At 41.7% G+C, this 13,424-nt stretch overlaps 1 protein-coding gene across 3 annotated transcripts in view; it reads right to left on the reverse strand.

The window, feature by feature from the left end:
- SLC2A9 (solute carrier family 2 member 9) overlaps window positions 1-13,424 on the reverse strand; it is a 130,715-nt gene that overhangs the window by 61,783 nt on the left and 55,508 nt on the right. For all 3 annotated transcript variants that reach the window (XM_009559516.2, XM_054066104.1, XM_054066103.1), the window contains one exon: window positions 11,814-11,946. In XM_009559516.2, coding sequence (XP_009557811.2) covers window positions 11,814-11,946 — 133 coding nt within the window. The remainder of the gene's footprint in view (window positions 1-11,813; window positions 11,947-13,424) is intronic.

Here is a 13,424-nt window from a genome sequence, read left to right on the forward strand (position 1 = left end):
CAGCCTAACAACATAGCAGACTTCATTTAGTACTATATTACTGCACATCGATGACTTACTGAGATATCCATCCTCTGTGAATAATAAAAAATTTCCATCTCACACCTCCTCCAAGAGGTACTACAAACAGATACTTCCTAATGGAGGTGATTATCTCCACCAACCCTTTTTTACAGATATCATAGATGCTGAAGACACTTTAATCAAAATTTTATGAACATAGCCCAGGGGTTGGCTTTTTAAGAGATGTTTAAAATGCTCATCATCTTGGAATGACTGTAGAGAAACAATTAGAGTACAGATAACCGTGCAACCGGCTTTGTGACCCAGTAGGATGCTAACTCTAAAACGAATCATTTACACAGCAGGTCACATAAAATTACTATTTTTATTAAGTTAATAAGTTGACTTAGTTATCCTAAGAGACAAATCCATTTTTCTCTTATCCACAGCTCTGCACAGTACTTCCTATAAAGAAATGACCTTCACATTTTTCAGTAAGTACACATTCTTTTGGATCACAGAAAGGACTTGGGTCGTTAAGAAAGCCAGAGACACTGACAAGTCATGACTCAAGCACCTGGACTCCATTTAGGTTTTAAAGTTATAAAAAGTAACTTTAATCAGCAGGTGTAAAAATCTCATAGTGGCATTTCAAAGTTGTGTGGGATAGGTCACTCGAACTGGTGGCTTCCATGGAGCATCCTTCTCTGCCCCTCTGTTGAATGCGCAACGCTGCATGCTCTGCCTGGCTCTGAATCTGGCAGCATCGGGAACTAACAAGCTCTGGAGAAGATTTTCAGTTGCAGTTAGCACTTATATTACATTTTAATGGGCTCTATGTGATTCTGCTTAACAAGAAGGGTGATTTTTTTAAGGGATAGACAATGACCGTCGCTGAGTGTTGAGTCAATTCATAACATTCATTTATTCTGATACCAAGTTTCTCTCTTGGGAGAGGAGAGATGAGCATTTTTAAATCCCTCAGAAACAGCATGACATTCATCTTTTTATGTAGGCTTTACAATAAGAAATGAACTAACAAACTCAGACCTCAACACACAGAATTTAAGCTGCTGAGTTTTGTCCTTGTGCTGCTGTCCACTTACTAATAAATGACAAGCTAAATGCATGTTAAAATGAGTGCAATGTATTTAAAGGCCATGGTAAGAAATGCAAAATTAGAACAATGTGTGCCTATAGTATGTTAAAGGCAACATCTCATATTTAAATTACACTTTCCTCAGCACTACTAGAACACTGAAAAAGAAAAGTTCAGATTAAGATGAGAACAACCAGACGTAAATCACCATACTCTTCTTTGAAAAGATCCTCTCAGATTTTTATGCATCTGTTTTATCAGTGTGAATTAGGTCAGCAAACAATTTTTTTTATTTTTCCTGCCCTTAGAATCCTCGGTATTCCTGTAGGGCACACAATACAAAAACACAGGTGTAGTCAAGTAAAAAGAAAGCAATCTGTCTTTTCTGCACAAGGGACTTTGCTGTATTTCTAGAGGGACCGGGAAGTAAAAAAATGTAATTACCAAAATTACCAAATACAAAGCAAACACCCCATAGACATCTGCTTTCTTTTTCTTCTCTCCCTGGTATTAGTACCAGAGATGCACATGCCACCAGGAAACTTCAATGGATGCTTACAATTATAAACAAGTCAAGAAAGGCTGAGAAAATGCTATGCTATATATGCACAGGTTTTTTTTTCCTGCTACTCAGCATATCTTTAATTTTCTCCCATTAACAGTTTTCCAGTACAGAAAGAATCACAATTTTATACATAATCAATGTGAAATTAAATTCAGCATTAGCAGGGAGATGGGAAAACTCAAAGGTCTTTCAATGTGTGATGTTCAATTCTATTCATTTTCCATTTTAAACTCCTGCATTGTTGGCACTGAGAAGCAGAACACTCGTTCCTTTCTCTGATGCAATGACTCATTTCCCTCCATGACTGGCTGCTTCTCTCTATAGGGAAGTCTTATTTTCACGTCACACTGACAACGATCTAAGGAGTTACAGTTCTGGCAACTTTTAGAGCTTTCCCAGATTTCTTTTAAATTCCCTTGGATCAGAAGGCCCTACATGCTTGGCTTTCAGAAGTTGGTACACTGCCTTTATAATTAGCAAAAGAAGGGGATGGTTCCAGTGAAGAGGAAAGGAGGTAGGAAACTTCCATTTATAACACCAGCTTCTATTCATCTCAACTATGTGAAGGTGAAACACTTGAAAAGCGGTTCAAAAGTCTGAATAAAATGAGGTCTGTAATGTCTTTGAAACTAAACAAGCCTTTCCCTATAGGGAGAATTACTCATTCTTTTTCAGTTGTACTCCCGAACTCCTTTTTCCACAGTCCATGACCATGCAAACAAATTAGCTGTTATTGTAAAGACTGAATTAGCATGTAAACTTCGAGAAGACACTTAAAAGGATCAAAATGCTATTGCGTTTTATGGAATAGTGCCAGCTCTGGCAAGAGGAGGCAATAAAAAAGAGGACTGGTGACAGGTAGTAGTTAGGGCAACAGGATCTATGTCTTTAAAAACTAAAAAAAAAAAACCAAACAAAACAAAACAAAAAAACAAAAAAAAGAAGCTCCATGAGTAATATTGTCATCTATTTCCCACAGACACATTTGCTTTTACCTCACTGATGATTAATTACATTAAATCCAAAATCTTTAACACAAAAATTTGTCTAAGCTCTGCTTAAACAGCCCCTTCTTTGGCCACTGTGGGAGACAGAACACTGGGCTGGATGGACCCAGTGGGGCTTCTCCTGTTAATGCTGGCTGCTGTTCTCCGTGGCAGTAGGCACACAGGGTTTCTTGCTGTTTATCTCGGCACTTGTGAAAGGTTTACCCAGCTTCAATGCTTTTGAATCAGATTTGTAATAATTTCCCTTTTGTAACTCCATGTCAACACAAAAATACTTGTCAAAATGAAAAAAAGTATTTTCATATACTACTAATTTTATTAGGGTACTGAATAGCCAGAAGAATAATTCATATGTACCTTGCTAGAAGAGATTTTAACAGCTAGTGAAATCCAGCAAAATATCAATTAACTACAAGCATGTAGCATAGCAGAATTTAAGAATAAATCTCAAATTTGCAATTCCAATTCAGTAACTGTCACTGCAAGCAGAAGGCTTAGGCTTTATGCATGTGTCACCTCCTTCTTGTAAGTAAACACACATAAATGTTCTGTTATTATCCAGTTTGGGATTACATCTTTACTTGCTCTTATACCTGGTTTCACAGACCATCAACACAAAATAGGCCTGTTTATGTTCACTTGAAACCAGTCAAGACATACAAGTAGAACAAAATAGCCACATGCCACCCTAAAGTAACACAAGAAGTGGTAAACTGAGTTGTGTCAAAGGTCCAGTGAACCAAGTACCCTTTGTCAAGGACACAAGGTTTAGGAAAAACAAGTAAGACAGATATACTACGATCACTCCAGCTTCAGGCAGCCAGCAGCCACCTGAGATGGAACCTCTACCGTAAGCCAGCAAGTCTAGTAGTTGTGGCTGTGTCTTCCTTTCCTAAGCACAGATTATAATGCCTAGAGACATACAAAAATTACAGGTATGTAAAAAGAATTTAAATCTACACTTCTCTAGATCTGTTATACCTATTCTTTCATAATCACAGGAGTATTGATGTATGACTGAACACAGTAAATGAATAGATTTTGTATGTCACTAACAAATGTTACTGTGACATTTTATTTAAGTTACTTGATCCTTAAGACATAATAATATTTTTGTTCTCTGATAATCTGGGATGTCAGTTGATTTCCTTCTTCTAACAGTACTGTTCAAAACAGAAACTCTCCAACTGAAAGTGTTGTTAGTCAAAATTGTACTGCTACTACTGTTTTTATTTACTGTTTATTGCCTCTTTGCCACAATCACAGATCAGCGGTCTACCTGGCATGCAACTAATAGTCCAATTCTTGTCTTACTGGCATAGAGCTTAAATGGCAAAATGCCTGATGCAATTCTAGCAGCAGTTTTTTCTTTCTCTTCCTGTTTCTATCCCTGTTACTCTTCACTCCCACTACTCCCAAGCAACTGAATAACGATCTCCAGCATCTTGACTTTCAACCATCTAAATCTCCATTTCTCTTCTGCTGTCTGGTGAGCATTATGCAGAATGATCAGAATCCCTAGCTTGGAAAAGACCTTTGAGATCATCAAGTCCAACTGCACCTGTCCACTACTAAATCATACCCCAAAGCACTTCACCTACCACCTTTTAAATACCTCCAAGGATGGTGACTCAACCACCTTCCTGGGCAGCCTGTTCCAGTGCTTAATAACCCTTTAGCAAAGATGTTTTTCCTAATGTCCAATCTGAACCTCCCCTGGTGCAACCTGAGGCCATTCCCTCTTGTCCTATCACCTATCACTTCGGAGAAGAGACCAACACCCACCTCACTATAATCTCCTTTAGGTAGCTGTAGAGAGCAATAAGGTCTCCCCTCAGCCTCCTCTTCCCTCAGCTAAACAACCCCAGTGCCCTCAGCCGCTCCTCATAAGACTTGTTCTCCAGCCCCTTTACCAGCTTTGTTGCTCTTCTTTGGACAGACTCCAGGACCTCAATGTCTTTCTTGTAGTGAGGGGCCCAAAACTGAACATAGGATTCGAGCTGTGGCCTCACCAGTGCCGAGTACAGCAGCATAATCACTTCCCTGGTCCTGCTGGCCACACCATTTCTGATACAAGCCAAGATGCTCTTGGCCACCTGGGCACACACTGGCTCATGTTCAGTTGGCTGTCAATCAACACCCTGAGGTCTTTCTCCGCCAGGCAGCTTCCAGCCACTCTTCCCCAAGTCTGTAGCACTGCATGGGGTTGTTGTGTCCCAAACGCAGGACTCTGCACTTGCCCTTGTTAAACCTCATCCCACTGGCCTCAGCCCATTGATCCAGCCTGTTCAGATCCCTCTGTAGACCCTCCCTACCCTCCAGCAGATCAACACTTCCTCCCGGTTTAGTGTCATCTGCAAACATGCTAAGGCTGGTTTCCTGCATTTGATCCCCTCATCCCAGTCATTGATAAAGATATTGAACAGGACTGGACCCAGCACTGAGCCCTGGGGACACCACTTGTGACTGGCCACCAGCTGGAGTTAAATCCATTTACTACCACTCTCTGGGCTCAGCCATCCAACCAGTTTTCCACCCAGGAGAGCGTGCGCCTGTCCAGGCCAGAGGCAGCAAGTTTCTCAAGCAGAATACTGTGAGGAACAGTGTCAAAGGCTTTACTAAAGTCCAGGTACACTACATCCACAGCCTTTCCCTTACCCACCAAGTGGGTCCCGTTGTCACAGAAGGTGATCAGGTTAGTTTGGCAGGACATGCCTTTCATAAATCATGCTCAGTGGGCCTGATCACCCAGTTGTCCTGTGTCTGCTGTGAGATAGCACTCAAGATCACCTGCTCCATGACCTTCTCTGGTACCGAGGTCAGACTGACAGGCCTGTAGTTCTCTGGATCCCCTCTCTAACCCTTCTGGTAAATGCGTGTAACATCAGCCAGCCTCCAGTCCAATGGAACTTTCCCAGACAACTAGGACTGCTGGTAGATGATGGAAAGGGATTTGGCAAGCACCTCTGCCAGCTCTCTTAATACCTTTGGGTGTACCCCATCCAGCCTCATAGATTTATGGACGTCCAACTTGCCTAGCAGGTCTCTAACCACTTCCTCTTGGATCAAGGGAACTTTGTTCTGCTCTTCCTCCCCGTCTACTGGCTAGTGAGGTTGAGTACCCATGGAATATCTTATCTTACTATTAAAGACTGAGGCAAAGAAGGCATTAAGTACCTTAGCCTTATCCTCATCCTTTGTCACTATTGTTCCCCCTGCATCTAGTAAAGGATGGAGATTCTCCTTAGCCCTTCTTTTATTGTTGATATATTTGTAGAAGGTTTTATTTATATCTTCCACAGAATGGGCCAATCTAAGTTTAATTGGTCTGTAGCCCTTCTGATTTTATCTCTACATGACTCACTTCATCTCTGTAGTCCTCCCAAGATGCTTGCCCCCTCTTCCAAAGTTCATATATTTTTCTCTTTTTCCTGATTTCCACCCAGAGCGTTCTGTTCAGCCAGGCTGGTTTTCTTCCCTGCCAGCTCATTTTGCAGCACGCAGGATGGCTTCCACTTGTGCTGCCAGGAATTCCTTCTTAAAAAGCATCCAGCCCCTGTGGGCTCCTTTGCTCATAAGGACTGCCTCCCACGGAACTTTATTGATCAGCCTTCCAAACAGACCGAAGTCTGCCCTCTGGAATTCCAAGGTGGCCATTCTACTAACCCTCTCCCGCTTACTTCTCCTAGAAGTGAGAATTGTACCATCTATCAAGAAGGATTACAACCACCAAATGCCAGACATTTTCCTCCCTTCTGTTCTTACCAATAGAGGAGAATGTTAGTTATCATAGAATCATAGAATAGTTGCAGGTTGGAAGGGACCTTAAAGATCACCTATTTTCAACCCCCTGCCATGGGCAGGGACATCCCACTAGATCAGGCCGCCTAGTTATGAGACCTGGCAAATGAGCCGGAATGGTTTTACAGTCTCCCCATTACCAGACTTTTAGCTTCTTGAGCAAAGCAGGTTTACAGATTGCACTGTTGGTCCAGTGAACCATTCTCCCCTTAGAACACATAAATCAGGTCTCCCACATTCAAAAGTAGGGCACGGAGATCACAGAATCATAGAATAGTTTGGGTTGGAAGGGACCTTGAAGATCATCTAGTTCCAACCACCATGCCATGGGCAGGGACATCCCACTAGATCAGGCTGCCCAAGACCCCATCCAACCTGGCCTTGAACGCCTCCAGGGATGGGGCAGCCACAACCTCCCTGGGCAACCTGTGCCAGTGCTTCACCACTCTCATAGTGAAGAAATTCTTCCTAATGTCTAGCCTAAATCTGCCCCTCTCCAGTCTGTAGCCGTTCCCTCTGGTCCTATCACTACAAGCCTTTGTAAACAGTCCCTCCCCAGCTTTCTTGTAGCCCCCTTCAGGTCCTGGAAGGTTGCTATAAGATCTCTGAGCCTCCTCTTCTCCAAGCTGAACAAGCCCGGCTCTCTCAGCCTGTCCTCATAGGGAAGTTGCGCCAGCCCTCCGATCATCTTTCTAACCCTCCTCTGGACCCGTTACCAACAGCTCCATATCCTTCTTACGTTGAGGATTCCAGAACTGGACACAGTATTCCAGATGAGGTCTCACAAGAGAGGAACAGAGGGGCAGAAGCACTTCCCCAGATCTGCTGGCCATGCTTCTTTTGATGCAGCCCAGAACACTGTTTGGCCTTCTAGGCCACGAGCGCACACTGCCGGCTCATGTCAAGCTTCCCATCAACCAGCATCCCCAAATCCTTCTCTGCAGGGCTGCTCTCAATCACATCATCTCCCATTGTGTACTGAAAACGGAGATTGCCCCGACCCAGGTGCAGGACCTTGCATTTGGCCTTGTCGAACCTCATGAGGTTCTCACAGGTTCACTTCTCCGGCCTGTCCAGGTCCCTCTGGATGACATCCCATCCTTCCAGTGTGGCAACTACACCACTCAGCTTGGTGTCATCCGCAGACTTGCTGAGGGTGCACTCAATCTTGATGTAAATATCATTGACAAAGATATTGAACAGCATTGGTCCCAGTACAGACCTCTGAGGGACACCACTTGTACAGATCGCCATCTGGACTTTGAGCCATTGACCACTACTCTTTGAATACAACCATTCAACCAGTTTCAACCTTATTGTCCACCCATCGAATCCATATCTCTCCAATTTAGAGAGGAGGATGTTGTGGGAGACTGTGTCGAAAGCTTTACAGAAGTCTAGAAAGATCACATCCGTCGGTTTACCCGTGTTGACTGCTACAGTTACCCCATCATAGAAAGCCACTAAGTTGGTCATGTATGATTTGCCCCTGGTGAAGCCATGCTGGCTGCCATTAATCACCTCCCTGCCCTCCATGTGCTTTAGCATAGCTTCTAGGAGGATCTGTTCCATGGTATTCCCAGGCACAGAGGTGAGACTGACAGGTCGGTAGTTCTCAGGGTTGCCTTTTCTACCCTTTTTAAAAATGGGCACAACGTTACCCTTCTTCCAGTCACCAGGGACTTCTCCTGACTACCATGACTTTTCAAATACCACAGAGATGATAGCTCACCTCCTGGTATTCTCAGGGAGTCAGATATAGGATGTTGACTTCCAGGAGGACAAGCAAAGATTGGCTCTTAGCACCGCTTTTGGCAGCAGACAACTGCAAGTCAGTAAGTCCAAACATCTGATCAGCCAGACATCGATTCAGCCACTCACAGCCTGCACTGTTTGCACTTTTATAAAGGAGAAAGCAGGGCACCAAGGGGGTCATTATCAGCAGAGCTCAGAATACATCACTCATCTGAGGCCTCTTCTGTGCTCATAGTGTAGCTTTTCTCATGGTGGTGTGGTTTATATTCATAACATGACACTCACCTGCTCTAACCTCATCTCTTCACTTTTTCATCACTTACACAACACATTTTGGTCCTTCCCTCTCTTTCAGTCTCTTATTTGCCACTTAAAGGCATCATATTCTTCTACACCTCTATCAAAATAAAGAAAATCAGGCCACTGGTAGTTACAGTCTGGTTATCTCCTGGAGGCAGAAGAAAATGAGGGAACGAAACCAGAAGCAGAACTCTGTGGAAACTCAGTGACCTACATTATCCCACTGGCTTTTTATTGCTCCAAAACAATTAGGAAGATTAATGTTGTCATCTCCATTTTAAAAGCTTTGACATACACATACATTTTAGAGTATTTTATAAAGACTAATGTAGTCGTCTGCCTTAAGTACAGCAGACTGTTTAGAGATGACAGTTTAATATTTCTGCAACAAGACATAATCCATGGTGAAATGTATCTTAGCATGAATAGCTGTGATCCGTTAGGGGAAAGAAACAGGATTTAGTCAGAAGAAAGACTTGTACATTTCTGATATTAATATGCAGATTTAACCTAAGAGTCAAATAATTCAAAAGCACTTCTATAGTCATCATCAAAATGGAGAATACCGCATGATCATTATGCGGCTTGCAAGCAGTAGCTTTTTTAATAACTCAAACTCCTCTGGTCTCCCTCATACTCAGGCTTTCTTTCCCCATTTCTGCAGATAATGCTAGCATTTATCCAGATGTGGTTTTTTTGATTGTTGATTCACTGTTATTCACTCTCCCATTTCGTGAATTTGCTCCCCCCGCCCCGGCTTTCAGTATTCCACTGCATTACCCCAGATATCCAAGACTTGGGTTGCACCTAATTTGGATTTTGCCATGTGCCCAGGAGTGGGAGGGAAGGCTCCAACCACCCCCATGGGCCTAACATCACTGCCCTGTCATTCCATGCATCAACCAAACCCCTTCCCCAACTATGTCCACACTGAACAGAGATCCAAAGACACTGTTGCTGAAAATCTGCATTAGGAGAGGGGGGATTACAAAGGATGTGTGATGACAAGAAAACTACTGTGTTCCTAACATGGCTTATAATAAGGTATACAGATACTACAGAGCACAAAAGTATAAGATGATACGATCTATGTTGCCTTGCAGGGGGATTTTATGGATTGTGAACTCCAAAGCGATTTTTAGGAATCATCCTTACCTATTTTGCAGCTTATATCGGCCAATTCTGGAAGCACAGCTGCTTGACTGGCAAGGAATGCAAGGGAAAATCAGAGGGATGCATAGAACTCACTGTCCTTCAGTCCTTTGCAAATCTCTGTCTACGATCATGGGTCCATAGCTGTTTTGAAAGCTCTGTAGACTACAGTGAAATTGAGTTTCTGTCTGTACTACAACATATCTCAGTATCAACTTTTTAATTTAGAATTAATCAGGCCCAGAAGCTTTTATTGATAAGCAGTTACTTTAAAAAGCTTTTTTATACCAGACTTTTTTTTCTCAGTGTCTACATTTATAGACTCACAGGCAGTTCATGAAAGCCACCTTCTCGTAATCAGCAAGCCAGTTGCTAAAGGTCATTTCCCTTGAGCCACCAAATATGGTGTAGGTAACTGTGTTCTCCTGATGTCTTCTACTCCAAAATCCACCTCCAATGCTTCTAGATTACCTTTCAAATCCTTTTCATAACACATGTGCTGAAAACATCCCGGACTCCAGTTGGCCCATTACAAGCATCAGTAAACTGTAAATTTCAGGGCAGTTGATGTTATTTTAATGCCAGTTTTTTACAGTTTTTAAATTCTACCTATGAGAGACTCAGCTTTCCTGTCAGTGGTGACGTTTCCAGCTAGCGTGGCAGTATTTCCAACAGATCCCCATAACAAGTGTGACATTATGCAATAGCACTGCAGATGCTGACTCTTTGCTAGCCACAGCTCCGGAAATATATTTACTATTTTATTAGGTAGAAATAAGCCAGCTTAAACTGGGCACCCAAAGGCATTTCTTCCCAGCCCATCTGTGGTGCTGCAGAAGTTACCCAACAGCCAGTCCCAAGCTGCTCATCACTATGTCCCTGCTGGGTAGTCTGATCACAGCTGGCAGGGAAGCCCTTTACTTTGCGGCCCCTGGAAAAGCTGTTCTCTGCCTCACCAAATCTCTGCTGACTCTGTAAAGCTAAAGAGCTCTCTCCAAAGCCTTGTTGGTTTTTTTCTCTCTGTTTTTCTTTTTTTGTTCTTTTTTTTTTTAAACACACTATTGTACCTCTAAACGACTGAGGCTCCAACAATTACAAAATTCTTCATTCAACACCAAACTAAAATAACATGGGACTCTCTTCATCAGTGTGCTATTTCTGTTTCATCAGAACAAAAATATTATTTCATTTCATAATAGAAGAACAGAATAGAGTGAGCTGCATTAATTTCATGCTAAAATGTTATTAAATTTGAGTTTCAGTGGCTAATTCTCACTTTACAGGTAATTTTGCAAGCAACTTATAAATGACTGAAAATGTCAAGAGTTATATTCAAATGAAGTTTTTAAGAAGAATTTTTAAAGCGCAGCTATGTTCTGCAAATATTTTGATATTATAATCAGACTCCTTCCTTATTGATACACTCCTATTCTTAATGTGTCCTTATAATAAGCAAAAACAAATTTTCAACATTTTCTTAGCCTAACATGACAATATCTCTGAAGCTACAACTGACCGTGGTAATTTTACCAGGGTAGAGTATACAGCAGCTGTTATCACACAAGCAAATTCTTTTATAGATAGAACCTGAAGTAAGAAAAAATTATTCTGGTCTGCATCTGTGAAACCGAAGCAAGCTATATGAAGCACTCAGAATAATCAGTTAAATAGTTCTATGAGATTTTCATTAGATCTGTAAAGGTTACTGAATTACAGAAGCACAGAGTCAAGCACAGTGGTTACTAAACAAAACCCAGCAACAAAATCAGTGTTTTGTTACCCAAACTACAGAGACCGTAGGTAAGGGAGAGCCATAAAGACTGAAATAATATCTCACTCCCAAACAAACCCTGCATATAGTGCCTAACACACAACAGCAGGATGATTTTGTTAGGTTTGTATCACCACGTCTAATGCTATATAGGTTAGTTTGTTGAAGAATTTATTGTATAAAAATATTCAAAGCAACAGTTATATTAAAACACAGAGACAAACAAAAAACGGTGAGGGCAAAATAATTGTCAAGAGAATCTCACCTATTGGGACATTCTGCTTTTACCATGATATCATAATTACTTTCTAGCCTGCATTCCTACAATAAACACCCTTTGTTGTAAGATAGGAATCATACCTTTTTCTGCTTTGCTCGTGTTATGTTTTTCAAGTAGGAGGTAACGAGGGCTTTCAGGAAGAAAAGGCAGAACCATGGCTTGTATCAATGAAGGAACAATGATTGCTCCAAATAAGTAAGGCCACCGAGATTCCTGCAAATGGATGCAAACATACGTCAGTAATTCTTTCCCATAGCAATACTAGGAAGAAAAATAACTTTGATTGGAAATGCTTAGCTTTTCATCATTCAACATATTGTGCCAGTGAGCAGAGTGATGTCTTCTGCCTGAGCTCAGTAAGCTGTTTGAACACCTCTCCCTCAGATTACCTTACTCAAGGGCTGAGGAAGGCAGAATTCAAGACAGCTGACTAAGCATGAGAGATGTGGAGAAGCTAGAAGCCAGCAATACATAGCATGTTTTTCTTTTCCTTCAGCATCAAAATATGCGTGTAAAAGAGGATATACTCAAATATATATTCTACAAGTTATCCCCACTCATGGTAGTACCACCGATTAGCTTTAAAAAACAGTACAACACTGTTTTCATCTAGTTACATAAATCTGCATGGTGTCTCTTTGTCTAATATAGTTGATCTAAAAAAGAGAAAACTAAAAACCCAACCCCCAATGTAGATATGGCTCAGTCCTCTAATTTTCCTAGTATGGGTAAAATCCTGGCAACACTTCAGCTAACTTGCAGTTTATCACAGTTTTGTGGCTCTTCGTGTAATGCAGGCAGTGACTGTTCAGCAGTTCACAGCTGCTGGAAATGAACCAAGTTGCACCGAGGTCCCACCAAAAGCCTTTCCCATTTCACAAAACACAGCATTTTCCTTACAAGTACAACTAAAATAGTCAAGCAGTTTTGATTTCCACTGAGAAAAGAAGATATATACAATCAATGCAATTAGAGTGAAAGACAGCTACACAATTTAACAAGAAAAAAGGTATTAGGCTAACTGATTTGAGGTTGTCTTGACGAATGTTTTCTCTTGCAGCCAATAGTTCCACCTCTTAAGCTGGTTTCCATGGTAATTTAATTATAAGAAATGGTTTTTACCTATCCTGTCCAAAGTCACGGGACCTTAAAGAAGTTTTATGGTAGTGTAACTAAAAATAACACCTTATATTGTTTCCCACACCAAATTAGCTAACTTAGATGTTCAAATGAAACACTGACAGCCTTGTTCTCGAGTCCATGAAACAGACAGTACCTTTTGTATTGCTTTGCAAGTAATCCGCTGTAAGTCTCTAGCAAGGACCTGAAACATGAGAGCCATCTGCAGCATCCCCACCAATACAAAGCATGGATGATGACTCCTCTCTGGCAACCCCCTCATATAGAAGCCAGGCAGTCCTAACCTGCCAGAGTCCTACCACAAGGTAGGTGAAGAGCACAAAGTGCTGCACTATCCAACACTATTTATATGAATCTATTCAACTGCTAGCCGATTTCAGATGCAACTTGACTTCAGTAATTTTCTTTGAAATCAACTGAAACAAAGCTGTTAGCATCCTCAAACATTCATTACTTAAAACTGGCTACAGTGGGCAACCTGAGCAAAGCTCTTTCAGGAAAAAGCTGGGAAAGGCAGCCAGAGAGCTCATCTAGCTCACTGAACTTAGTCT

Source organism: Cuculus canorus, chromosome 4 (genome assembly GCF_017976375.1).
Source record: "Cuculus canorus isolate bCucCan1 chromosome 4, bCucCan1.pri, whole genome shotgun sequence".
In the NCBI taxonomy this organism is placed as follows: Eukaryota; Metazoa; Chordata; class Aves; order Cuculiformes; family Cuculidae; genus Cuculus; species Cuculus canorus.